The sequence below is a fragment of the Scyliorhinus torazame genome, chromosome 19, assembly GCF_047496885.1.
Source record: "Scyliorhinus torazame isolate Kashiwa2021f chromosome 19, sScyTor2.1, whole genome shotgun sequence".
Taxonomy (NCBI): domain Eukaryota; kingdom Metazoa; phylum Chordata; class Chondrichthyes; order Carcharhiniformes; family Scyliorhinidae; genus Scyliorhinus; species Scyliorhinus torazame.
This window is the reverse complement of record NC_092725.1, coordinates 93,886,877-93,914,190: the sequence shown is the minus strand read 5'-3', so window position 1 is coordinate 93,914,190 and position 27,314 is coordinate 93,886,877. Positions and strand designations below refer to the sequence as shown.

The window sequence follows — 27,314 nt, the reverse complement described above, 5'->3', positions numbered from 1 at the left end:
GGAATCGCGTCGCGCCGGTCGGGAGCCGTTGGCAGCGGCCCCCCCCCCGGCGATCCTCCGCCCCGCGATGGGCTGAGCGGCTGCCCGTTTTTGCCCGGTCCCGCCGACGTAAATCAAACCAGGTCCGTACCGGCGGGACCTGGCTCTGCGAGCGGCCTGCAAAGTCCTCAGGGGGGTGTGGGGGGATCTGGCCCTGGTGGGGCGCCCCCACAGTGGCCTGGCCCGTGATCGGTGCCCACCGATCCGCGGGCGGGCCTGTGCAGTGGGGGCACTCTTTCCCTCCGCGCCGGCTACTGTCAACCTCCGCCATGGCCGGCGCGGAGAAGAACCCATCTGCGCATGCACTGGGATGACGCCAGTACATGCTGGTGCTCCCACGCATGCGCCAACTCGCGCTGGCCGACGGAGGCCCTTGGGCACCGGTTGGCGCGGCAGCCAAGCAATTCTGCGCTGCCCGGCTCAGCGACAACCCCGCTGGCGCCGCCCTAGCCCCTGAAGGTGCGGAGGATTCCGCACCTTCCGGGCGGCCCGATGCCGGAGTGGTTCACGCCACTCCTCGGCGCCGGTACGGCCCGCCTCTCCGGGTAGAGGAGAATCCCGCCTCCTTTCTGTGAAAGAAATGGGGCAGGATTGAATCCTTCAATTCTGCGGTGACCGGAGAACTGGCACCGGCGCGGTCGGCGCGCTGCCGGTCGGGGGCCGTTGAAAGCGGCACCCCCAGCGATTCTCCCCACGCAATGGGCCGAGTGCCCGCCGAGTTAGGCCGAGTCCCGCCGGCGTTGTTCTCGTATGGTCCTACCCAGCGGGACCTCGCCGTTCATGTTGCGGGGAGCGGCCTGGTGGGCGGGAAGCGGGATCCGACCCCGGGGGGGGGGGGCCCTCCATGGTGGCCTGGCCGCGATCGGGGCCTACCAATCGGCGGGCGGGCTTATCCTGATGGGGGCTTATGTTCCTCCGCACCGGGCCCCTGTAGCTCTCCGCCTTGTTGCGTCAGGGCTGGCGCGGAGAAGGAAACCCGTGCATGCGCTAACCCACGCTGGCCGTCGCGCGCATGCATGAACTTGCGACGGTCGTAGCGCGCATGCGCAGACCCACAGCACCCGTTCTGACGCCTGTATCGGCAGCTGGAGCAGTGTGAGGCTCTCCAGTGCCATGCTGGCCCCCTGTGCGGCACAGGATCGCTGATCCTGGGGTCTGTTGACGCCGGTGTAAAAAGCTCCTGTGTTTACGACGGCGTCAACACTTAGCCCCAGGATCAGAGAATCACGCCCATGCTTCCTAATTTCAATCCTAAATGGCCCTGCTCTAATTTTACACTTTGATCTGTGTTTCCTCTCACCCTTCCTGAATTGCCTAATGCAATAGTCTCTCTGACCAAAGTCAGCATAAAAATGTGGAATAGTGGAGGGTTTAAAAGTAAAACCCATCCTGCACTCACCCGACATCCATTCAGCCAGCAGAAACCAGGAAAATCAATTCTCTCCCAAGTGACCCTCCTTAACCCAGCGGCACTGAAATCTACTCTCGATAGGAATGTAGGAACTTAGGACTTAGGAGCAGGATGAGTCATTTGGCCCTTCGAGCCTGCTCCACTGTTCAATAAGGTGTTAGCTGATCTGGTTGTGGTTTTAACTCCACTTTCGTGTTTGCCCCCCATAACCCTTGACTTCCTTGTCTATCATAAATATGTTTCAGCCATCCTTGAATGAGCCAGCCTCCACTGCTCCCTGGGAAAGAGAGTTCCACAGACTAACAATCCTATGAGAGAAACATGTTCTCTTCATTTCCATCTTAAAAGAGAGACCCCCTATTCTTAAACTCTGTCTCCAAGGGGGGGATTTTGAGCAGGCGTTGCTGTGGGTGAAAATGGCGGCACCAGTGGAAAATCCCACGAGAGCATGGGAACAAGAATCTCATTGGCAAGCTCTTGTACCAAGATTTTCTCCGTCACTCAGTGAGCAATGAGGTTCCCACCCAGAATGAGTGGGAAATGTATTTAAAGAGCTTCCCCGCCATATGTTTCTTCCAGGGAGGGAATTCTCCCCTCACTGATGAGACATCACACATATGTGATATTTACAACAGCAAAACATGAAGCTGTCGAGCAGAACCCACTGGGGGTGTAAAGATCAGTGTAGCCCCCAAGGGGAGAAGGGCATGCCGAGCAGTGCCATGGCACTGCCCCCTGGCACTCCAGGCTGACAGTGCCAACCTAGCAATGCCAGGGAAAGGCTCTCTGGGGAGCTCCATTGGGGAGGGTGTCCTTATGTGTGTGGGGGGAGAGGAGTAGGATTTTCCCCGATGTTTGTTAGGGCAGGGTTCCTCTTATGTAGGGGACACGGGTTTCCTCGATGCTTGTTGGGAGGACAGCCGCAATTCTTGTTGGGGGGGGTAACGGGGTGTGGGGAAGGGCTGCCCTGATGTTTGTTCAGGGGGATTTGCCTCAATGCATGTTGTGGGGGGGGAGGGGGTGCGTCAATGCGTGTTGGGGGAGCCTCTATGTGTGCAAGGTGGTGAGTGTGTTTATCTCAAACGATGATCGGGGCACCCTTTAAAGATGGCACCCGGATTTCTGTAGAGGCAACATTGTCGGCTCTATCAGGCCCCGCCCCGCCAGATTGTCATTGCAAATCACGCCCTCAGATTCTTTATGCACAGAGCGCCAGAGAATCTGGAGAGTAAACCTGGCTGTGCAGCTGGAAAGATACACGCTGGTCTTCTCAGTTAAATTGCCCTCTGACTAATTATGGAAAGTTTCTGCCCCGAATTTTAGGTCCTCCCAAGGGGAAAATTCCTTTGTGTATTTAACTTACCAAGTCTGCTCAGAAACTTACATGTTTCAATAAGATCACCACTCATTCTTCTAAAATCCAACAGGCAAAAGGCAAACCTGGTCCAACATTTCTTCATCAGATAAGCTCCTCATCCCAGGAATGAGTCGAGTGAACCTTCTCTGTACTGCTTCTTGTGCATTTATATCCTTTTCAAAGAAGGAGTCCAAAACTGCACACAGTACTCCAGATGTCATCATACCTAGGCCCTGTACAGTTTCAGCAAAACTTCCCTATTTTTATATTCCATTGCCTTTGAAATAAACACCAACATTCCATTGGTGTTCTTCATCACTTGCTGTGCCGCAATACTAACATTTTGTGATTTTTGTGATCTTGAGATGTGCTTTACTACCACTCTAGATGAGCTTAGCTAACTTGGTTTAGACTAAGAATGAAGACTGGGATTTGCCTGGTCTTCACTCCTCACCGTACCAATCATTGAATAGCTTGAAGAGTACATCATTGCCAATGTTCTCTTGAACAACTATGTAGAAAACTCCTGCTCCAAACCTGACCTTCATAACACCAGGCTTCTAATGCCCTTTTTAAAGGTGCGGATATTACCTTTGTGGCAAAGGTTGAAGCCAAAGACCTACTGCGGAAGCCAAATGCCAAATGGTTCAAGGGGAAATGGCTGGATCTTGCAAGCAAGGCAGGAAAACATCTGCAGCTCAAGGAATCCTTTGACAGAATCACCAGGGTGAGGAACACACATTTTTCTGAAATGGTTTTCTGTTTTCATTTTGTTGTCTTCTCATTTGCTTCCTGATTTTGGCGAATGTAACTAACAATTTAAATTGTTGATTTGTAGCTTCCAGAGTTGGCCATACAGTTTTTTAAAATAAATTTAGTGTACCCAATTCTTGGGCGTCATTCTCCGACCCCCCGCCGGGTCGGAGAATGGCCGTTGGCCGCCGTGAATCCCGCCCCCGACCCGCCGAAGTCTCCGAAGGGAGAAAAGTCGGCGGGGCGTTAATGGCGCCGCTGCCGCGGAGAATGTCACGGGTCTGCGCAAGGCAGCCGATTTTCGGCCTGCCGATATTCTCCCTTCCGGATGGGCCGAAGTCCCGTCGACGTGATGACCGTTCACGTCGACGTGAATCAAACCTCCTTTTCATCGGCGTGACCCGGTGCTCCAGGCTCACGCCGACCAGCGAGGAGGTGAGTGACGGCCTGGGGGGTTGGCTCTGGGCAGGAAATGGCGTGGCCGCAGACTGATTGCGTGAGGAGAGGTGTGTCTCGGCTTGTGTGCGTGTGCGGCGGGGGGGGGGGGGGGGGGGTGGTTAGAGTAGGCTGGGCTCCGGGGGAGTGCCGGGAGGGGGTCCGTGCCGGGGTGGAGGTTGGGGGTTGTGGAGGGGGTCCGTGCCGGGGTGGAGGTTGGGGGGGGTCCGTGCTGGGGTGGAGGTTGGGGGGGGGTCCGTGCTGGGGTGGAGGTTGGGGAGGGGGTCCGTGCCGGGGTGGAGGTTGGGGGGGGGGTCCGTGCTGGGGTGGAGGTTGGGGAGGGGGTCCGTGCCGGGGTGGAGGTTGGGGAGGGGGTCCGTGCCGGGGTGGAGGTTGGGGGGGGTCCGTGCTGGGGTGGAGGTTGGGGGTTGGGGAGGGGGTCCGTGCCGGGGTGGAGGTTGGGGAGGGGGTCCGTGTCGGGGTGGAGGTTGGGGGGGGGGTCCGTGCTGGGGTGGAGGTTGGGGAGGGGGTCCGTGCCGGGGTGGAGGTTGGGGGGGGGGTCCGTGCTGGGGTGGAGGTTGGGGAGGGGGTCCGTGCCGGGGTGGAGGTTGGGGAGGGGGTCCGTGCCGGGGTGGAGGTTGGGGGGGGTCCGTGCTGGGGTGGAGGTTGGGGGTTGGGGAGGGGGTCCGTGCCGGGGTGGAGGTTGGGGAGGGGGTCCGTGCCGGGGTGGAGGTTGGGGGGGGGGTCCGTGCTGGGGTGGAGGTTGGGGAGGGGGTCCGTGCCGGGGTGGAGGTTGGGGAGCGGGTTCGTGCCGGGGTGGAGGTTGGGGGGGGGTCCGTGCTGGGGTGGAGGTTGGGGGTTGGGGAGGGGGTCCGTGCCGGGGTGGAGGTTGGGGAGGGGGTCCGTGTCGGGGTGGAGGTTGGGGGGGGGTCCGTGCTGGGGTGGAGGTTGGGGAGGGGGTCCGTGCCGGGGTGGAGGTTGGGGGGGGTCCGTGCTGGGGTGGAGGTTGGGGAGGGGGTCCGTGCCGGGGTGGAGGTTGGGGAGGGGGTCCGTGCTGGGGTGGAGGTTGGGGAGGGGGTCCGTGCCGGGGTGGAGGTTGGGGAGGGGGTCCGTGCCGGGGTGGAGGTTGGGGGGGGGGGGGCCGTGCTGGGGTGGAGGTTGGGGGTTGGGGAGGGGGTCCGTGCCGGGATGGAGGTTGGGGGGGGGGTCCGTGCTGGGGTGGAGGTTGGGGGTTGGGGAGGGGGTCCGTGCCGGGGTGGGTGATGGGAGGGCAAATGAGTTGGTCCACCTGGCCAGGTGCCAGCCTCCAACAGTTGGACCCATGCGGTCCATGCCACCTGGCTGGGGGGAGGAGGGGATATGGGCAATGATGACATGTCGTCGTTCCCCTCCCCCCCACCAGGCCGTCATGTTTTCAGACCATCCAGCGATGTTGGCCGCCGCGGTGGCAGCCGCTCATGTCTATGTTGCCCTGGATGAGGAGGAGGAGGAGGAGGATGAGCGTGCCAGAGAGGCGGCGCAGGCTGCCGCAGAGGGGCAGGCGGCAGCCGCCCAGGCTGGAGGGACACCTGACCGACAGGACGAGGAGGGGGAGGAGGACGTCGTGGCCCCACGGCAACGGAGGCACCCGAGGGTGCCCCGTGTGTACCGGCCCCGGCAGTCATACCAGGACCTCACGGACCGGGAATGCAGGAGGAGACTCCGGATGAGCCGGGAAACCGTGGCACACATCTGCCACCTGCTGGCACATCTGTCACCGCGTGGCACTGGCGGGGGACACCCTCTCCCCGTGTCCGTCAAGGTTACGGTGGCCCTGAACTTTTATGCAACGGGGTCATTCCAGGCACCGAGTGGGGACCTGTCCGGCATATCGCAGACATCGGTGCATCGGTGCATCCGGGCAGTGACAGATGCCCTTTATGCCATGGCGCACCGCTACATCCGCTTCCCCGTGGACCGGGCCAGCCAAGGTGCCCGGGCCGTGGGCTTCTCTGCCGTTGCCGGGTTCCCCATGGTCCAGGGCGCGATCGATGGATGCACGTCGCCGTGCGGCCACCTGCAGAGAACAGGGCCGTGTTCACTAATAGGAAGGGGACCTATTCAATGAACGTACAGGTGGTCTGCGACCACCGCATGATGATCCTGCACGTCTGCGCCCGTCACCCAGGCAGTGTACACGACTCATTCGTGTTGTCGCGGTCATCCATCCCCGGCATGTACGAGGGACGCCATCCCCGGCTGAGGGGCTGGTTGCTGGGCGACAGGGGCTACCCATTGCGATCGTGGCTGATGACGCCTATACGGAGGCCACGCAATGAGGCGGAGAACCGCTACAATGATGCCCATGTAGCGACAAGGGGAGTGATCGAGAGGTGCTTTGGCGTGCTGAAGATGCGTTTCAGGTGCCTGGACCTCTCTGGGGGCGCCCTCCAGTATCGGTCAGATAGGGTCGGCCGCATCATTGTGGTGTGCTGTGTCCTGCACAACATAGCCCAGCAGAGGGGCGATGTGCCGCAGGCAGAGGAGGGCGGAGTGGAGGAGCAGCAGGAAGAGGCCCAGTCCTCCCCAGATGAGGGGGATGGGGGCAATGGTCAGGGCAGACGGGGTAGACACAGGCGGGTGGCTGTCCACCGTTACCGGCTGGCCCAGCGGGCACGGGACAGACTGATAGACGCCCGCTTCACTGACTAGATGGGCGTGGGAATCGGGTAGTATGGCCACAGACCGCACACCATGACAACAGCCGACCACCCACACCCCCCACCCATCCACCCACCCAGCACCCTCACCCCCCTCCCCAACCCCACACACCCCACCCGCATGCACACCACCCCCCCACCCCCAATTGCCGATCCACCGGCGGCACAACGGGCCGGGCTCACCCAGTTGCGGGTGGACGCGTGTCTATCGCAGGCCATGGAGGATGATGACAACCCGCCTCCGATGAGCTCCTGGCTCTACATCGTTGGACTATGTCTGACCCATGGCCACAGTACCACCATCCACCCGGACCATCCCTGCATGCGGCTGTGACACTGCAGCGCACGGTCCCGTCCTCTGCCCGGGGATGTTGATGGCGGCCCAGGGGAAGGGGGCAGACTCACCTGGGGCTGAGGTAAGACCACCCGTCACACACACACTTGCGCTCAACGTACATGACACGCCCGCACACTTTGGACAGAGCACAAAGGCAGCTTCGGTAGGTGTAACATTGACTTTAATAACCAAAGGAGTTCATGCACGTGCCCTAGCCCCTAAAACTCATCTGTGCCCTGCACCCGTGCCAACTTACTCAGTGTCTAATTGTTTGGCCTTATGGGCCCTTTGACTACGTCTACGTGGTTCCCCAGACGGTACAGCAGAACTGGAGGTGGACTCCTGTGATTCCTTCCCTCTGACACCGGATCCCTTTGGCGGCCGTTTCCTGAGGCGTCCTGGCCTAGATGGGCCAGGCTGCGGCCCGGGCGACTGGGATGGCGAGCTGCCAGCCTGTCCTGCCCGTTGCCCACCCGATGCACCTGGGACGGAAGGGGGGTCGCGGTGTACCGGGACCTCCCCTACAGAGGGAGCCGGGACGGACCACACCACCTCCTCCTCCCTCGGGGTGCCCGATGGCCCCAGGCCTCTACATGGGTGGGGGATGCGAACGGACTGGCCATCCGACGCGCCCCCGACATCTGGCGCTGCCAGTCCTGGAGGCCCGTGCTGGTATCGACAGGGGTCTGCAGGTTTGCAGCCATGGAGCCCAGGGGGTTGTCGAACCCTGTCTGCGACAGTGCGACGCCAGCTCGCACATGGCCACTGGCGCCGATGCCCTCAGCGATGGCCTGCTGAGACTGGGCCATGGCCTGCAGAGACTGGGCCATGGCCTGCAGAGACTGGGCCATGGCCTGCTGAGACTGGGCCATGGCCTGCTGAGACTGGGCCATGGCCTGCTGAGACTGGGCTATGGCGTTGAGCGCCTCTGCCATCTGGCGCTGGCACTGGCTCATGGCCTCCTGTGAGAGGGCAGCCATTTCCTGGGCCACAGACGCCGCCTGCACGGAAGGCCCCAGGCCTTGCAAACCGTTCCCCATGTCTGACACCGTCGCACCCATTGCCTCCACCGCGGACGCCACCCGTGCGGTGTCAGCCTGGGTGGCACGCATGACCGGGACCACTCCCAGCTCCTGGACGCGGGTGGACTCCTCCACCTGCGACCGCAGCCGCCGCAAGCCACCCGTCACCCTATTCGCTCGTCTCCGTGTCGGTGGTTGCATCGGATCTATGTGTGGGTGTGGTAACTGCAGGAACCCGGGATCCATCTGGGCGGCAGGTGTTCGCTTGGCCTGGGCTGCCCTCCGACCGCCCGGTCCCTCTGCTGCTCCTACCTCCACCTGCTGTACCGGGACGGCTGTGTTGTGCGCACCAGTGAGTGTACCAGACGCCTCATCACTAAAGTGCCCAACCGTGGTGAGTGTTTCTGCGATGGTGGAGGGTGTTGGTGACAGCAGTGGCGTTGTGTCGTGCTCTTCGTCCCATTCTGAGTCCATGGCACTTTGGGGTGGGGGTTCGTCTCCACCCATCCACTCTGAGTCACTGTCCGGTATTTCGTCTTCCCGGGTAGGGGTGTCCTGGGTAGTGCTGTCCCGGGTAGTGCTGTCCCGGGTAGTGCTGTCCCGGCTAGGGGTGTCCTGGGTAGTGGTGTCCCGGGTAGGGGTGTCCTGGATAGTGGTGTCCTGGGTAGTGGTGTCCTGGCTCGGATGTGACGGGGACCTGTGGCTGCCCCCCTCATCGCTGGGTGGTCGCTCCCGCACGTGACGGGGATGTCGTCTCCCTGTTGCTCCAGGTCTCTCCGTCTCCCGTGGTGTGCGAGGGGCATCCTGCGGGCGTCGCATGCTGGAGGGTGCGGGTCTCTCCGTCTCCCGTGGTCTCCGAGGGGCATCCTGCGGGCATCGCATGCTGGAGGGTGCGGGTCTCTCCGTCTCCTGTGGTCTCCGAGGGGCATCCTGCGGGCGTCGCATGCTGGAGGGTGCGGGTCTCTCCGTCTCCCGTGGTCTCCGAGGGGCATCCTGCGGGCGTCGCATGCTGGAGGGTGCGGGTCTCTCCGTCTCCTGTGGTCTCCGAGGGGCATCCTGCGGGCGGTCTGCATCTGCGGGGATGGGTGCCTGGACGTTTGGTCCTGCGATACACAATGAAGCATGCATGGTTAGACATCAGGCAGTGATCAGGTGATACGGGGGAGGGGGATATAGGGGAGGGGAGATATGGGGACGGGCTGTTGGTGGCTCACTTGCTCGTGGGGCCCCGACCTCTGCATCAGCAACCTCCCGGTCCTCAGGTCCGCCAGCCAGTTCCAGGGCCCTTTCCTCGTGTACGGTCAGTGGCCTCTCATCAGCGGGCCCTCCTCCAGTCCTCACATGCTCCCTATTGTTGTGTACGCGCTTCTCCTGTGGGGGGGGGGGGTGGCAGGGGTAAAAGGCAACAGTGTTAGGCAGGTATATGAATGCACGCCATCGGTTGCGCGTGCATTGCAGAGGTTAAGGTTAGGGCTGGATTCACTTGGGGATATGGGGGATATGGGGGAGGGGGGATATGGGGGAGGGGGGGATATGGGGGAGGGTGGGATATGGGGGAGGGGGGATATATGGGGGAGGGGGGATATGGGGGATATGGGGGAGGGGGGATATGGGGAGGGGGGGATATGGGGGATATGGGGGAGGGGGGATATGGGGAGGGGGGATATGGGGGAGGGGGGATATATGGGGGAGGGGGGATATGGGGGAGGGGGGATATGGGGAGGGGGGATATGGGGGAGGGGGGATATGGGGAGGGGGGATATGGGGGAGGGGGGATATGGGGGAGGGGGGGATATGGGAGAGGGGGATATGGGGGATATGGGAGGGGGGATATGGGGGAATATGGGGGAGGGGGGATATGGGGGAGGGGGGATATGGGGGATATGGGGGAGGGGGGATATGGGGGAGGGGGGATATGGGGGAGGGGGGGATATGGGGGAGGGGGATATGGGGGATATGGGGGAGGGGGGATATGGGGGAGGGGGGATATGGGGGAGGGGGGGATATGGGGGAGGGGGGATATGGGGGAGGGGGGATATGGGGGATATGGGGGAGGGGGATATGGGGGAGGGGGGAATATGGGGGATATGGGGGTGGGGGGATATGGGGGAGGGGGGATATGGGGGATATGGGGGAGGGGGGATATGGGGGAGGGGGGATATGGGGGAGGGGGGATATGGGGGAGGGGGGATATGGGGGATATGGGGGAGAGGGGATATGGGGGAGGGGGGATATGGGGGAGGGGGGAATATGGGGGATATGGGGGAGGGGGGATATGGGGGATATGGGGGAGGGGGATATGGGGGAGAGGGGTTATGGGGGATATGGGGGAGGGGGGATATGGGGGATATGGCGAGGGGGGGATATGGGGTATATGGGGGAGGCTCACCCTGCCTGCTCTGACGAGGTCGTTCACCTTCTTGTGGCACTGGGTGCCTGTCCGTGGTGTTAGGGCCACAGCGGTGACGGCCTCTGCCACCTCCCTCCACAGACGCTGGCTGTGGCGTGGGGCAACTCTGCGGCCGTGCCCGGGATACAGGGCGTCCCTCCTCTGCTCCACCGCGTCCAGGAGCGCCTCCACATCGCGTGACTCGAACCTCGGGGCTGAGCGACGGCCAGCCATCAAGTCGGGTGTTGCGGTCGGGTGTTCCGGTCGGGTGGGGGGGAGCTGCGCGGCCTTATGAGCCGTCACGCCGTGCAGCGCGTATGACGCTGCACGGCGTGAACCACTGCGCAAGCGCGGATCCCGTTACGTCGCTGCTAGCCCATTTCGGGCCGCAGACTATCGGCCCATTTTTATGACGTGACGCAAGTGGGATTTGCGCCGTTTTTTGCGCCGATCGGCGGAGTTTCCGCCGATAACGGAGAATTTCGCCCCATGTTTTTCCAATTAAGGGGCAATTTAGCGTGGCCAATCCACCTAGCCTGCACATCTTTGGGTTGTGGAGGCGAAACCCACGCAAGCACGGGGAGAATGTGCAAACTCCACACGGATAGTGACCCAGAGCCGTGATCAAAGCTGGGACCTCGGTGCCGTGAGGCAGCAGTGCTAAGCATTGCACCACCGTGCTGCCCCTTGTTTTAGTGTTAGTCGTGGCTCAGTGGGTATCTCTCTTGCCTCTATGGATGCTGTGGGGGTTCAAGACCAACCCCAGAGACTTGAACACAAAATCTACATTTATACCCTCGATGCACAACAGGACAGTGCAGGGTGGCGAAGACATTACGATGTTAAACTGAGGCTCTGTCTACCCTTTCAGGTGGGCTAAAGGTTTCTAAATGGCAAATCACAGGCACAGAGGTTCCTCCCTCCCCCCACCTCCCCCAAATTCTGCTGGGTGGTACTAATATGAGCCAGCGAGGCAGAGTGAATTCATTTTCCCACTGTCCGTCTGGATAATCCACATATGAACAGCGAACTTGTTCCCTCCAATGGAATTTGAGCCGGAATTTTAACTGAATGGATTCAAATTCTTCCCCCTATTTCCTGGTCCCCAACAAGCAATTGGACATCTCTTTCCACCCAACTACACCCCCCCCCACTCCCCCGCCATTACCAAGCACGGAATTGGGAGTTTGTCCCCTCAGTGCCTGGAGTAACCCAGTGGATTGCAGAAAACCAACAATGCTCCCTTAGCTCAAGGACCGCCAAAGGGAAAGTATCAGTTATCTTCCAGCCCATTCCATGTAGATCCCTTGATCCGGTGGGGATGCCATGGATTCTAATTGTGTACGATATTTGTAGAGCACAGTTTTTAAGAGGTTGTACCTTTAGCTATTTATGGCACTTCGCTATTCTCTGAATAATCTTTACTAGGCTCATGCTGTTGTGTATTAATCTCAGCTGTTGATGTGACAGACCATAAAAGGACCTTTGGAATTATTTGACCAAGGGATGAATTTCAGACATACTGAGCTATTTTTATATTAGCTGTGGCCCTGGTCGTCAGCGGCGCATGTGCCAATTATCTTCCATACATATTGTAGAGCATTTTCCAGTTTTCATCCTATAACAGTTATTTTTTAAAAAATGATTGTTCTTTCACCACACCTGCCTACTATTTAATTCTTTCAACATAGGAACAGGAGGAGGCCATTCAGCCCAGTGAACCTGTCCCACCATTCAGTTAGATCATTATATCTTTTACTCCATCCAGTTGTCTTTGATTTCATAACCCGTAATATCCTCATTGAAAAAAAATCTATCAACCTCAATAGCTTTTTTGCAGGAAAGTGTTGCAGATTTCCATTGCCCTTTGTGTGAAAAAGTGCTTTGTGGCATCACTCTGACTCTATTTTTAAAGTTCTGCCCCAGCAGAGGAAATAGTGTCACTCTGTCTACCCAATTCAATTCTTGTAATAATCTGAAACACCTCAATTAGATCACCCCCTAATATTTACTCAAGAGAATACATGCCTTGTCTATGCAACCTGCCCTTTTAGCCCCAGTGTGGTTCCGCTAAAGTCTTTCAAATTCAATAATCTGCTTCAATTGTTCCAATTTCTATTTTCCTGTAAAATTTCACTGGTCTCTGCCTTAGCGTCTCTCTAGGGTAAAGCTACAGTCAAACATCACTCTGTAATCTCGAGTAACCTGCCTCCTGACTCTCGTAACAATAATTTTAAATAGATGACTCCCTTATTAATTTGAGCTCTGCTTAATGATGGATTCAGATAGCTGATGAATTGTATAAAGGCAAAACACCAATTCATAAAATGATGGAACTGTGATGTTTTTCAGATGTGATGCCACCTCTTGTTGGATGTATTCCTAGAAGATTCGTTATAAGATCGCCCAAGAGAATGGTTCCCGGGATGAGGGACTTCAGTTGTGAGGATAGATTAGAGAAGCTAGGGTTGTTTGCTTTAAAAAAGAGGAGATCAAGAGGAGATTTAGTAGAGGTTTTCAAAATCATGAAGTGTCTTGACAGATAGGAAAAAACTGTTCCCATTGGCAGAAGGGTTAAGAACCAGAGAACACATTTTAAGATGATTGGCAAAAGAAGCAAGGTGACATATGAACATACAAACATATTAATTAAGAGCAGGAATAGTCCACTCGAGCCCCTCAAGCCTGATCCACCATTTAATAAGGTCATGACTGACCAACTCCATATTCCCACTTACCCCCGATAAACTTTCACCCCCTTGTTTATCAAGAATCTATCTGTGCCGCAAAAATATTCAAAGACTCTGCTTCCATTGCCTTTTCAGGAGAGTTATAGAGACTCCTGACTGTCTGAGGGAAAATATTTCTCCTAATCTCTATCCTAAATGGGTGACCCCCTTATATTTAAACAGTAACCCTGAGTTTTAGATTCTCCCACAAGAGGAAACATCCGCTCCACATCCAACCTGTCAATACCCATCAGGATCTTATATGTTTCAATCAAGTCACCTGTTACTCATCTAAACTCCAGGTGATACAAACCTAACCCGTTCTTCCTGCCCACATAAGTCAACTCACGGTAAAAGCAAATTGCTGCGAATGCTGGAATCATTTTCGATGTCTTTCCGTTTTTAGTATTACTTTTTAATTCTTGGACAGAAAATACCGGACAATCCCAGCAAGTCTGACAGCATCTGTGGAGAGAAATGGGAGCGAATGTTTCGAGTCTGGATTGTCAAAGCTTTGACAAAGTATTTTCTGTTTTTGCCCCCTATTCAAGGGATTGGTCTAGTAACCGTCTCTGAACTGGTATGAGGAAAAAGGTTGACTGAGGCAGATTCAATTTTGGCTTTCGAAAGGAAATTCAATAATTATCTGAAGAGAAAAGGTTTTGTAAGGCCACGCTGAAAAGGTGGGGGAGTAGAACTCGATAATTGCTCAAGCAGAGAGCCAGCATGGATATGAGGAGCTGAATGGCCTCCTTCTACGCTGTAACCATTGTATGAATTTATGATTCATTCTACACCTCCAACATCCCTGCCCAGTCAAAGTGCCTTTCCACCGGACGCCTCGCTGTTCAAATATCTTCAATGTACTATAGAACAGGCATTGCCAAAGTCGGGGGTGCGACCCGCGGGTGAGTCGCAGGCAGGTGTCGGGAGGGTCGCGAAGCCGTCCGTCGCGACGCTCCCGATTGCGCAAATCCGCGCACAACAACCGCAGCAGCCGGTTTTTAACAATGCTGGCTGCTGCGGCCGTCAAAAAGGCTGGGAGCATATTTTTAAAATGCGGCCGCACTGCGCATGCACACTGATGAGCGGGCATGCATGCGCAGTGCGGCTGCATTTTAAAAAATATGGTCCCAGCCTTTTTGTAGGCCGCAGCAGCCGGCATTGTTAAAAGCCGCCTGCAAAAGGTTTGGGGAGAATGTTGTGATTGGTTGCTTTCTGAACTTTGATGCCGTTGAAATGGAAGTCTCTTACTCCAAGAATCGTCAGTATCTGGGCGTCGCATTTAAGATTGGGAAAGACAGTCTCGCTGGCAGAGCCTTATTTCCGCATGTTCTGTGCCACAATGGTGCTGTGGAGTTTAACTTTGGACAGATGGAGACTCCATACTTTCCGACACCGGAAAGCTTCACCTTCATCCAACAGGTTCCATTGGAGGAGCGTGTATGAGGACCAAAGAGACCCAAAACCATTTCCCTGGTTTTGTCAGCAGCACGGTAGCATTGCTGTTAGCACAATTGCTTCACAGCTCCAGGATCCCAGGTTTGATTCCCGGCTTGGGTCACTGTCTGTGCGGAGTCTGCACATTCTCCCCGTGTGTGCGTGGGTTTCCTCCGGGTGCTCCGGTTTCCTCCCACAGTCTAAAGATGTGCAGGTTAGGTGGATTGGCCATGATAAATTGCCCTCAGTGTCCAAAATTGCCCTTAATGTTGGGTGGGGTTACTGGGCTATGGGGATAGGGTGGAGGTGTTGACCTTGGGTAGGGTGCTCTTTCCAAGAGCAGGTGCAGACTCGATGGGCCGAATGGCCTCCTTCTGCACTGTAAATTCTATGACCAAATTCTATGATATGATCAAACAAGGTAAGAGAAAATGGTGCGTCGTGAAGGTCCGCCGGTGTGGGCCGCGAAGGACGGCCGGCGTGGGTCGCAAAGGTTGGACGGCGTGGGTCGCAAACGACAGCTGGCGTGGGTCGCGAAGGGCAGCCAGGTTGGGTCCCGAAGGTTGGCCAGTTGGTAAAAATGGGTCCCTGGAAAAAAAGTTTGAAAAACACTGGCATAGAACATAGGACATAGGAGCAAGAATAGGCCATACAGCCCTTCGAGCTTGCTTTGCCATTTGTTAAGATCATGTCTGATCTGATTGCAGCTTCAATTCCACTTTCCTGTCTGCCCCCCATAACCCTTGACTCCATTGGCCTATCAAAATCTGTCTAACTCAGCCTCGTGTAAGTTCAAGCCTCCACTGCTCTCTGGGCAAGGGAATTTTTATCACCAAATGTGTTCAAAGAAATTTTTTAAAATACATCATTTTCAGTGTACTTCTGTTTTTAATATTACTTTTTAACTCCTGGACAGTTCAAAGAAATGCTGGAAAGTTGGCATCCGTAAAATTTGAGTTCCTGGTTTTCCTTGGTGTCGTTAACTGGCTGTGTAAGATCCACCTTTCACTATCTTTTCCCAAAGGTTATTCTCGTTATATGAGAATTTCTCCTTTTTTGCAGATCCACACCTTTGAAATGCAAATTATCAAAGCAAAGGATAATTATGCAGGGAACTATCGCTGTGAAGTAACATGGAAGGACAAGTTTGACAGTTGTATTTTTGACCTGGAAGTCATAGGTGAGAGTTGTTTTACTTCAGAATTTTCTGTTCTATGAAAGTTAGAAGCATTTTATAATTGAATTCCTTTGGGCACCACTAAATCCAGGGGTGCAAAGGTATGTTTGAGCCACTAACATGGAGTTTTCACATCGTATTGCCACTGATTTTTAAACATAAGCGAGTTTGGTGCCATGACTATTTTCTTTACACTAGTTCATACTCCAGTTCGCTCGATGAAGTTTCTGTCCAGAGAGCTGTCCAACCCCAAGTCTGATTGGTGAACTGTGCCCATTCGGGCGTGTTCACCACACCAACAGTTCACAGGGACTGCATTGTTGGACTGCAGTTTACTCCTGGTCACAGGTCTTCTATACGAAGGGCAGATCAAAGCAGTCAATGGAAATTAATTTTAAAAAGTTTACTCTGCAGCTGAATACTGTGCACTAATATGGACCAGAAGTAGTCACACCCGAATGGTTGATGTCCAAATGAACATTGCCATACTGTGTGTCACAGGAAGTCTCAAGTTGACCTCAATGCTCTGGCTGCATGTGCTGTTGCATACCATTCGCATATACATTATCCAAGATGCTGTAATCCTCTGGGATGTCCAGTAAATCAAGGAAAGAAAATATCTTCCCAGGCACCAGGATCTCAGCAATGTCCCAGAACATTGCTTGAAGTCACACAAGCCCTTGTGAACACACATGCTTTTGGAACGTGAGCTTATCCTTCGAGTGCGACTTTAGCCCTGATAAATCTTGGAAAGCTGAATGGAATTCGCAAGAAGTCACATGAAATAAACTTGTCAGTGATCCCTGGTTCCCATCTTCTGGGCAGCTCATGGGCAACCCTAAACCATATCCATAGAAGCATAGGAAATGTGGGCTGAAGGAGGCTATTTGACTCAACTTCACCATCCCAAACTATTCACATATCCCTGAATTCCCTTAGAACCCAAATGCCTAGCAATCTCTATTCACATAAATCATGACAGATGCAGATACCTGATGCACAAATGGGAAATAAAACTTCTCCAGTACGCGGCTGGTCACTCAGAACAAACACATATGATAATCTCAGTGCCCAATTCACAAATACGAAGGAGGCATCACAGCAATACACTGCATCACATTTTCTTGTAAAATGCTGTCTTATCCATGAACAGGAGCAATCGGAGTCCTTGCTGGGGGATAGTGATTTAAGAAAAACTTTTTCCTGGAATGTGTTACGATCGCAGTTGTTGTTAGATACATAGACACATAGAAGATAGGAGCAGGAGGAGGCATTTTGGCCCCTTGAGTCTGCTCCATCATTTATCACAATCATGGCTGATCATCCAACTCAATAGCCTAATCCTGTTTTCTCCCAATAGCCTTTGATCCCATTTTCCCCAAGTGCTATATCAGACCATAAGAAATAGGAGCAGAATTAGGCCACTCGCCCCATCGGGTCTGTTCCGCCATTCAATCATGGCTAATATTTTTCTCACCCCCATTCTCCTGCCTTCTCCCCATAACCGCCTCTTGAATATATGCAATGTTTTAGCATCAACTACTTCCTGTGGTAATGAATTCCACAGGCTCACCCCTCTTTGGTTTACCCTGAATCCTCAGACTGTGACCCCTGGTTCTGGACACACTGACCATTGGGAACATCTTCCCTATATCTACCCTGTCTAGTCCTGTTAGAATGTGATATATCTCTATGAGGTCTCCCCTCATTCTTCTGAACTCCAGCGAGAGCAATCCTAACCTAGTCAATCTCTCCTCATATGACAGTCCTGCCATCCCTAGAATCAGTCTGGTAAACCTTTGCTGCACTCTCCCTAGAGCAAATACATCCTTCCTCAGAAAAGAACACCAAAACCGCACACAATATTCTAGGTGTGACCTCACCAAGGCCCTGTATAATTGCAGCAACACATCCTTGCTTCTGTACTCAAAATCTCTCGCAATGAAGGCCAACATACCATTAGCCTTCTTTACCGCCTGCTGCACCTGCATGCTTACCTTCTGCGACTGGAGCACAAGGACAGTCGCACCTCCCTGTCCCAATTTACAACCATTCAGATGGTAACCTGCCTTCCTGTTTTTGCTTCCAAAGTGAATAATCTCACACATATCCAAATTATACTGCATCAGCCATTGATTTTCCCACTCGCCCAACCTGTCCAGATCATGCTGTAGGATCTCTGCATCCTCGTGACAGTTCACCCTCCCACCCAACTTGGTATCATCTGCAAACTTTGAGATGTTGCATTTTGTTCCCTCATCCAAATCATTAATATATATTGTGAATAGATGGGGTCCCAGCACCGATTCCTGTGGCACCCCACTAGTTACTGCCTGCCAATTTGAAAAGGATCCATTAATTCCTACTCTTTGTTTCCTCTCTGCCAACCAGTTTTCTATCCACCTCAATACACTTCCCCTAATCCCATGAGCTTTAATTTTGCACAATAATCTCTTATGCAGGACTTTGTCAAACGCCTTCTGAAAGTCCAAATATACCACATCAACTGGCTCCCCCTTGTCAACTGTACTGGTTTCATCTCGAAAGAATTCCAACAGATTTGTCAAGCATGATTTCCCCTTCATAAATCCATGTTGACTCTGACTGATCCTGCCACTGCATTCTAAATGTTCTGCTACAAAGTCCTTGATAATGGATTCAAAAATTTTCCCCACTACCACTGGACAGGAAGATATAACTGGACAGGAAGATCCCAGAATGGAACCCTGTCTTAAAATACCATGGGCGGGATTTACAGAGCGCCCTGCCTCGTGTTTCCTGACGGTGTGAAGCAGACCCACCAATGGCTGATGGTGGGATCTTCTCATTCCACCGTTGTCATTCTGTTGAATGCACCCCTCGCATTCCAGGAAACCTGCGGTGGAGGTGCGCTGTCAGCAGGATCAGAGCATCCTGCTGATGGGAACAGTCACAAAATCTCACCCCGTGAATTTTTTTTAATCAACATGGAAGAACAGAGGACCGCTAATTTGTTTTAACATCAAGAAAAAAATTCATCAAAAATAAAAAGTTGGATTATGATACAATACACCTTTACTCCCCCTTGGTTTAACAATTATCGACATGTTTTAGAATTAACATGGATTACAGAGTACATTTTAAATGACAATGGTCTCATTAACACAAAGTCCCTTTTAAGCACACAGGATGACTGTGGGAAAATACACTCTCCAGTCAACCCCAAGTGAATGTTTGTGGATGTCTCCTCAGAATCACCCTAGATGATTGTCACATGAGAGTTTCCAAACTCTACGTCCAAAAATATGCTTTGAAATCTTCTCTCATAATTCTGTTTTTCCTTTGCGGTTTGCATTCTGAAAGCCAGTCCAGGTTTGACAAATGGCTCTCTTAACCCAAACTTCTGCTCCATTTTAAACAGCGAATCAACTCCAGAATTTTGCACCACCGGCTTTTAGGTATCCTTAAATGCTTTTACACAAATTCCGAGATCCACCCATCAGTGGGCTAGACAGCTGGTTTGGGATGCAGAACAAGGCCAGCAGCACGGCTTCAAACCCCATACCAGCTTACCCGAACAGGCGCCGGAATGTGGCAACTAGGGGCTTTTCACAGTAACTTCATACTTGTGACAATAAAAGGTTATTATTATTATCAATTTCCATAGTAATTTCAACTCACATTCTACACGTAAGACCTCACAAACCTGAAAATCTCATCTTTGTCTGTCTTTACTAACAGTCCTCTATTCTAATACCTTTAAGCTCAGACCTTCTCTTTGTTTCTCTAATTTCCTTAACAAGCTGATTTTCAGGTCTCTGCACTTGTTTCCTCAACAATTATTCCATGGCTTTTTTTCTAGTAAAGCTTGGAGATTTATTTCCTCTTCAGCCTTTTAAATCACTAGTTCTAGATGAGCTGTGAGAGCTGCCTTCTGCCTCACTAGCTACCTTCAACTGCAATCAATTAGCTAAACTAAAATTTAAAGCTTCTCTACCTTGCAAGCCCCAGTTGCTAAGCAATGCCCACATACCTCTGCTGGCCTATTTATTCTTCACGCCGTAGCCCTCTCTCAGCACAATAGAAACACAGTTGGAACTTAACCAATCCCCACACATACAAACCCCTTTTTCCACCATAAATCTAAATAAAGATTTTACCCTTCCAGGCACAGAAACATTAATGTAAATGCACTTAAAACTGTTCTTTATTTCTAATGTTCATCAATATAAATCTAATTCCCTTAAAACTGCCATTGTTTTCCTAACAAATGTTCGCAGTCTTTGAAGATGAACCACTTTCTGTGATTAAAGTGTTTATGGCAATTTTATTTGAATTCTTTTTGCAGAGGCCCCAGAGGTTCAGCAGATTGATATCCGTGCAGCCTTTAAACGCAGGTAACTACAATAAAACGTCTGTTGCACCTGGGAGTTCCCTGTGTCCCGACCCTTATTCATCAATACTATTCAGACCACTTCATAAATCCTCAAATCATACAGCACACAGAAGAAGGTTATTGGACCCAGCATTTTGTTTTGTTCTAATTGATCTCACTTCCCTGTTCTTTTCCCAGAGCCTTGCAACTTTTTCCATCCATACATTGTATTGCATAGATGTTTGAGCACAGAATAGGCCGTTTAGTCAAACATACCTGTGCTGGTGTTTATGTTCCACACAAGCCTCCTCCCTCCTTACTTCATCTCACCCTATCAACATATCGTTCTATTCCTTTCTCCCTCACATTCAACTTCCCCTTTAATGTATCTATACTATTCACCTCTATATATTTTTCAAGTATTTATCTAATTCCCCTTTGAAGGTGATTATTGAATTCCCTTTCAGGCAGCATATTCTAGATCGCAACATCTCACTGCGTTAGAATAAAATCTCCTCGTATTTCCTCTGGTTCCTTTCATCTTAAATCTGTGTCCTCAGGTACCCACCAGTGGATACAGTTTCTCCTTTATCAAAAAACCTTGTAGATGACTGTTTGCACGCTACATGTCATCTGGATCTATCTGCCTCCAGCAGAAACCCCCGCAAGTTTAAAACAAAATTGCATGTTGTGTTTCTGGGTGAATCAGATGTAAGGGAATGTTTCCTTTAAGAGATTCCATGCTCGGAGACAGTAAAGGCAACTTTATTGTGAAGGTTTTGAATTTGGTATATTTTGTTTGGTGATTGACAGCCACATGAATATCACTGTGGTTAGCACCTAGATTGTCAAGCAACTGTCGAAGGAAAGAGGCTTTGATGTTTAAGTTCCTTTCTGTAACATCTGAAAAAAAGAGGGAGTCTACAAAGTCACCAAACTTTTGTACGAGTCCTTATACAAGCACATAGGAACAGAAGGAGGCCATTCTGCCCCAAAGGCCAGTTCCACCATTCCATTAGATCACGGCTGATCTGTAGCTCAATTCGAGTTCGCCATCTTCATTTCAAATTGATCAATTGGGATTCACACAGTAGAAATTGAGAGGTTGTTTCCCCTGGTTGGAAAATCTTGAACATTGAGTCAAAGTCTCAGGATAAGAGGTCGATCATATAGATGAGAAGAAATTTCTTCACTCGGAGTGTTGTGAATCTTTGGAGTTGTCTACTCCAAAGGCTTGTGAATACCTCATTGTTGAATATATTCAAGGATGAAATAGACAGATTTTTCTTCTCTCAGGTAATCAAGAGATCTGGGGATCTGGCAGGAAAGAAGAGTTGGGGAAGAAAATCAGCCATGATCCTACTAAATGGTAGAGCGGCCTCAACAGAGCGAGTGGTCTACTCCTAATTCTTATATTCTTATGCTTCAATACCCATTAATCTATCAAGCACAGTCTTGAAAATTTCAATTGACCACAGTCTTTTGAGAGAGAGCCCAAGATTTCTACTGTCCCCGGCTTCCCAATTTCAGTCCTCACTGGCTTCAGTTCTGGAGAATCAGTCACAGACACTCGGTCTGGTGGCCATCAGAGAGGGTGGAATAAATATTGGCGGCGTCTTGGTACCCGGAAGTGACATAGTAACCATAGGGACGACAGCAGAACACGTGGACCTCTAGTGGATCAAATCCATTTACAAGAGCAGTAATGGCCGCTGAAAAGGGTCCGAAGCTAATGATTTTACTCAGAAGTGTTGAGATAATTGTTTCAAGAAATAGGTGCAATTAATGTAAAAATGAAGATTCCAGCTATTGCACAATTCGATGATCCTTGGAAGGTGTGGCATTCTGGGATACATTATCTGGTAAAGTAGACAGGCACAAAGATGTAGACTCAAGACCTGAAGAGATGTCTGAAGTAAGTACTGCAGCATGACAACGATGTATCAGTGCCCAACTAGAACTTCAATCTTGCCAGGTGATGTTGAAGGATATATGATTTCTTACGGTCAAAATTCAACAAAATGGAATTGGAAATCATTCAGAAAAATCTAGGGCTGGATTCACCATTGCCCAACGCCGATATTTTAATCGGCGATCAGGCAGAGAATTGACTCTGACGCTCAAATCGGGGCTTGCGCTGGTTTGACGGCGGTCAGCCATGCTCCTCCCCCTCGGAAATGGTGTAATCGCATCATGCACCACGCGGCATTGCAATAGCATTGACGCGTCATCGACAGGCCCTTCCGTGATGCTCCACCCCGATAGGCTGAGTTCCAATGGCGTGGGACACTTGTGGTCTCAGTAGTCGGGAACCCGGCATGGCGGCAGCGGACTGTGTCGGGGGTGGGGGGGGGGGCTTCCGCGAGGGCTGGGGGGACTGGTGTGGGGTGGTCGGGGTGGCCTATGGGGTCGTGTCTGCGCATGGCCGGCGCAACCGCTGCAGGTCGTCAGACATGCGCATCTACGGTCAGGGACACCTCCATTCTCTGTCCGCTTTCAGCCGGCGCAGCTGCTAGCCCTTCACCGGTCCCGGAATCGCCTTTTTTTGGTCGGAATTTCTCCATTCGAGCCGGCCCCTAATTCTTTGACATTGCAAACGGAGGGGGTTTTTAAAATTTGTTCATGGGACATTGGCATTGCAGGTTGTGCCAGCATTTATTGCCCATCCCTAATTGGGCAGTTATGAGTCAAGCACATTGCTGTGGGTCTGGATTCACATGGAGGCCAGACCAGGTAAGAATGACAGATTTTGTTCCCTAAAGGACATTAGTGAACCAGATAGGTTTTTACAACAATTGACAATTCATGGTCATCACTAGACTTTTAATTCCAGATTTTTGTTGAATTCAAATTTCAACATCTGAAGTGGCGGGATTTGAACCTGGGACCCCACAGTACTCTGGGCCTCAGGTTTACTGGTCCAGTGACAATACCACTAAGCCACCGCCTCCCCAGGTATGTCCAGACCATGACATGTGGTATGAATGTATTTGAATTTGAAGCGACATCTTGGTCTCCTATCCAGTATCACAAGGGTCACTGCCCATTGGCAACTGAGTTGTTGGGATACTTTGGAAAAGGGATTATATGATGATCTAGGAAGTAGAAATAAATTCCCAAATGTTCTTGGTGTGAAGCTGAACAAATGCAGGAGGAATCAGGAAGGACCAAGTGAAAGTTAAATGAGGAATCCTTTCCAATCAATTAGGCTGGTTGTGAGGATGTTTCCATCTCTTCCACTAAAGCAGTGAAAGGCAATTGGGTACAGAACAGCTACTAAAGTGGGTGAGAATCAGATGAGCAACCATCTACAGCAAGATCTGAAGAGATTTTCATTAGTTGTTGGGTGGGGGGAATTTTGGCTGTTGGGTGGATTTTGTTTTTTGTGAAAAGCATAAAGATCACAGGATATTTAGGAGAGTAAGAGGCCATTCAGCCCATCATGCCCCTGCTGGTCAATGATGGATTGCATAGCCTGATTCAATCTCCCTTGCACCAGGTCTGGAGCCCTGTAGATCAAGGCCCTTTGTCTATACATCCTAGCACTTTTTAAATGTGGTGAGAACTTTTCCCACCATTACCCTTTCATACAGCGAGAGCCTACAATCCTCTGGCTGAAAAAAATGCTCCCTTAATGCTTCTACCAATTACTTTAAATCTGTGCCCTCTTAGGCATCTGTTCAGATGAAATAGGTTGTCCCTTTTACTCTGTCTAGGTCCCTCAATTTCATATCCCTCAATTGAGTCACCCTCAGCATCCTCTGTTCAAAGGAAAACAACCCCAGCACATCCAATCTTTCCGCATAGCTAAAATTCTCCATTCCTGGCAACATCCGTATAAATCCCCTCCATACCTCTCTGGTATTGTCATCTCTTTCCTGTAATGTGCTGGCCAGAACCGTGCGGTGTCTCTTTAGTGTTATAAACCACTCTAGCATAACCTTCCTGCTCTTACATTCTATTCCTTGGCTAATAAAGGACAGCATGCTATTTACCCTACTTGACCTGTCCTACCATTATTAAAGACCAAGGTCCCTCTGTTCCCCTGCACTACTCAGTATCCTCCCATTTATTGTAAATTCCCTTGCCTTGTTTATCTCCCAAATGCATGCCCTCACACTTATCTGCATTGAATTCTATTTCCCACACTTCTGCCAAACTGACCCGATATCTTCCGGCATTTTTCCTCTTTCCTGTCAACCATACAGAAAAGTTTTGTCTCATTCAAAAAGTTCTTAATGGTGCCCCCTACCGATCATTAAACTAGACTATAAAACAACAAAGGATAAAGTACCAAATCCTACGGAACCCCACTGGTAACAGCCTTCCACTAGCAAAAGGACCCGCCAACCTTTATCCTTTGCTTCCTGCCAGTAAGGCAATTTTGGATTCAATTTGCCACTTTCCTTGTAATCTCAAGGGATTTTACCTTTTTGACCAGCCAGTTATGTGACATTGCCAAAAGGCTTGCTAAGATCCATGCATGGTGTCAACAACTACACCCACGTGGCTCTGTGGTCTCCATGGCAGCATGCATACCATTCATGGACCACAAGGGATACCACTCGCTCAATGTCCAAATCACCTGTGACCACATGATACGTATCACACAAGGTGTGTGCCGTTTCTCATGACAGTAACATCTTGGGGCACTCGCAGATCCCAGCTGGAGGCATGGCCCTTGGGTACAGGACGTATCCCCTCAGGAGGTGGCTGATAATGCCAGTTCAGGGGCCACAAACGCCCACTGAGACTCGCTATAACAAGGCGCATGCATAAATGAGCATGTTGGTCAAACAGGCGATTAAGCTGCTGAAGATGCAGTTCCAGTGCCTAGACTAGTCCTTCTAACACAGCTCGCAGAGGGTGTCGCACATCATTGTGGACTGCTCGTTCGATTGGCTCACTGGCAACCGATGGGTTGGCTGGGGACAGTGTTCTGCTTGACAATAGTCGGAAGTGATGAGACCTTCGAAAGAGAAAGAACACACTCTCTCTCTCCCTTGCTGAAAGAACTGCTTTATTGTTCTAAAAACAATGAGTGCCTGGCATATCTTTGCTGTAAACATTAAATAATCCTGAATGTACAGAGAAAATGGACAACTTTGGCAGAGAAGCCTCTAGACCCTCGAAGGAAGAGGAGCAGTGTCTCTCACTCTCTGTGTTGTCAGTTGCCTGCCGTCTCCGTGGGTCTGCAGTGAATTACAAGCTGAAGGAAAAGAAACTACCGAACTGAAGGCCTAACCTTGAGAAAGAAACTAACTGGAAGATATCCATCTGAATCAAAGATCCTTATCCTTTTATCTTATATTTTCTTTACCTCAACCACCCTTTTTCCTGCATTGTTTGTCTGTGTGTGTATAGAGAGAAAGGGGGATAGTTAAAAAGGGGTGGGCGGAGTTTGGGAATCAGGTATTATGTAGTCAGTTACATTTTTCTGTCAGTTTAATTTAGAATTACTGTTAATAATAAAAGGTTACTTGTGTTTAAATTTTACAAATCTGGTGACTGTGGTCAATTTAACTCAACCAAAGCCACTGATATTAATATAAAATCTAATTTCACCTGCGTTGCGACTGCAGGTCAAGTGGGACTGGGGTTGATCGTGTACCAGCCCAGGGTGTCCGAACAATACTTGAGATCACTGGCTAATTCAGGGGCTCTTTTCTCAAAAGGTATGAGGCATCTCAGCTCGGGCATGTCTCCGACTGGATGTGACAATTCATGGCAGTTATGCTCGAGTTTATCCTGCAAACAGGCAGATGGGGAGAGTGTAGGTGGGGGTCCTGCCAGGTCAGATGGCGATGAAGTCTGGCATGCGTGGGTCTTGCGTGGGCGTGGGGATGTGAGGAGCAGATTAGCTACACGGGGGAGTATGGGGATTGGGGGGAGAGGGTTGCGGGGGAGTGAGGGCTGCATGATAGGTGTTGGGAACCTGTGATATGGCTGGGTATGAGATCACTGTAGAGCTGTGAAGGGTCTTTGAAGCGGTACAGCGGGAGACATGAGGCGGCAGATTTACCCTGGCTGTGCGAAGGAGGTAATTCATCTTCTTGAGGCATTGTTGCTCCATCCTGTTCTGCAGTGAGCTGGCACTCACTAAGGTTGCAACTACCTCTCAAACGGGGTTAGTGACCTTGGCGGGTGGACGTTTGCGGGAACACGGGTATGTGATGTGCCGCCTCTGCTGCACACCATCCAGGAGTTTGGTCAGGACTCCTCACAGAATTTTGGTGCTGGCTTCCCGGCAGCAATCCCCCGGTCTGGATCTGGAACATGCGCTGGGGAGTGATGGGGAGGCTATTATAAAGAGCGCCCTACTGACTGTAGAGATTAAGTTGTCCTGGAGCGAATCATTGGCAGGTCACCACGAGCGTGATGTGATTTACATGGTTAGAAAAAAATTGTTACAGTGGCTCAATATTCCAGGGGATTTCCCACTGGCGCCGGCAGGATTCACACTGGTTTTCTCACTGGAACCAACGGTTTGAAGAAATATGGTAAGATTCTGGCCTATGTGTTTCTAAGTGAAGGTTTATACTGTCCCTCAGAATTGCAATAATTTGTCCGCAAGCAAAGTTAAGATACTGGTGTATAATTACACAGATTATCCCTTCCACTCTTTTTAAACCACTTAAGATGTTGGCAGCCCTCCAATTTGCTGGCACCACTCCTGTAGTCAGGGGGGATTGAAATATGATGGTCCGAGCTTCCACAATTTCCTTGCTTGCTTCTTTTAGCAACTGGGATATATTTCATCCATGGCGGGCAATTATCAGATGTCAAACACTCTAACATTTCCTCTCTTACAATGTTTACAATGTTTACTTCATCCATTGTTACTCAGTATCTGTATAGTTTTTGGCTGCTGAGTGGGTGGTTCTTGTTTAACAGTGCTAGCCCATGTGCCTGATTGCATTTAATGGCCTCGAATAACTTTATTTCTTTGGTCACCTACATAACCTGCAAGTTCATCTCTGAGATATCTATTATTTTGTCTTCTTTCAATCATAGGGCTGCACCAGTAAGGTAAGGAGGTCTTTCATCATTCTGTTACGGTACCCTCGGAGAAGGGGAGAAACTCCTTATCCCTCTTATTTGCCTGGTTCGCATGAGAGAGACCTACATATACTTTATATGTAATCTTCAGTTTACTTAACAATTCCACCAGC

The 27,314-nt window shown here is 51.4% G+C and overlaps 1 protein-coding gene across 16 annotated transcripts in view; it reads left to right on the top strand.

Moving 5' to 3' along the window:
* mybpc1 (myosin binding protein C1) overlaps window positions 1–27,314 on the top strand; it is a 203,378-nt gene that overhangs the window by 47,643 nt on the left and 128,421 nt on the right. For 15 of the 16 annotated variants that reach the window (XM_072484804.1, XM_072484802.1, XM_072484799.1 and 12 more), the window contains 4 exons: window positions 3,386–3,534; window positions 15,674–15,791; window positions 20,116–20,164; window positions 27,157–27,171. In XM_072484804.1, the coding sequence (XP_072340905.1) occupies window positions 3,386–3,534; window positions 15,674–15,791; window positions 20,116–20,164; window positions 27,157–27,171 (331 nt within the window). The remainder of the gene's footprint in view (window positions 1–3,385; window positions 3,535–15,673; window positions 15,792–20,115; window positions 20,165–27,156; window positions 27,172–27,314) is intronic. The other variant, XM_072484790.1, reaches the window with a different exon arrangement.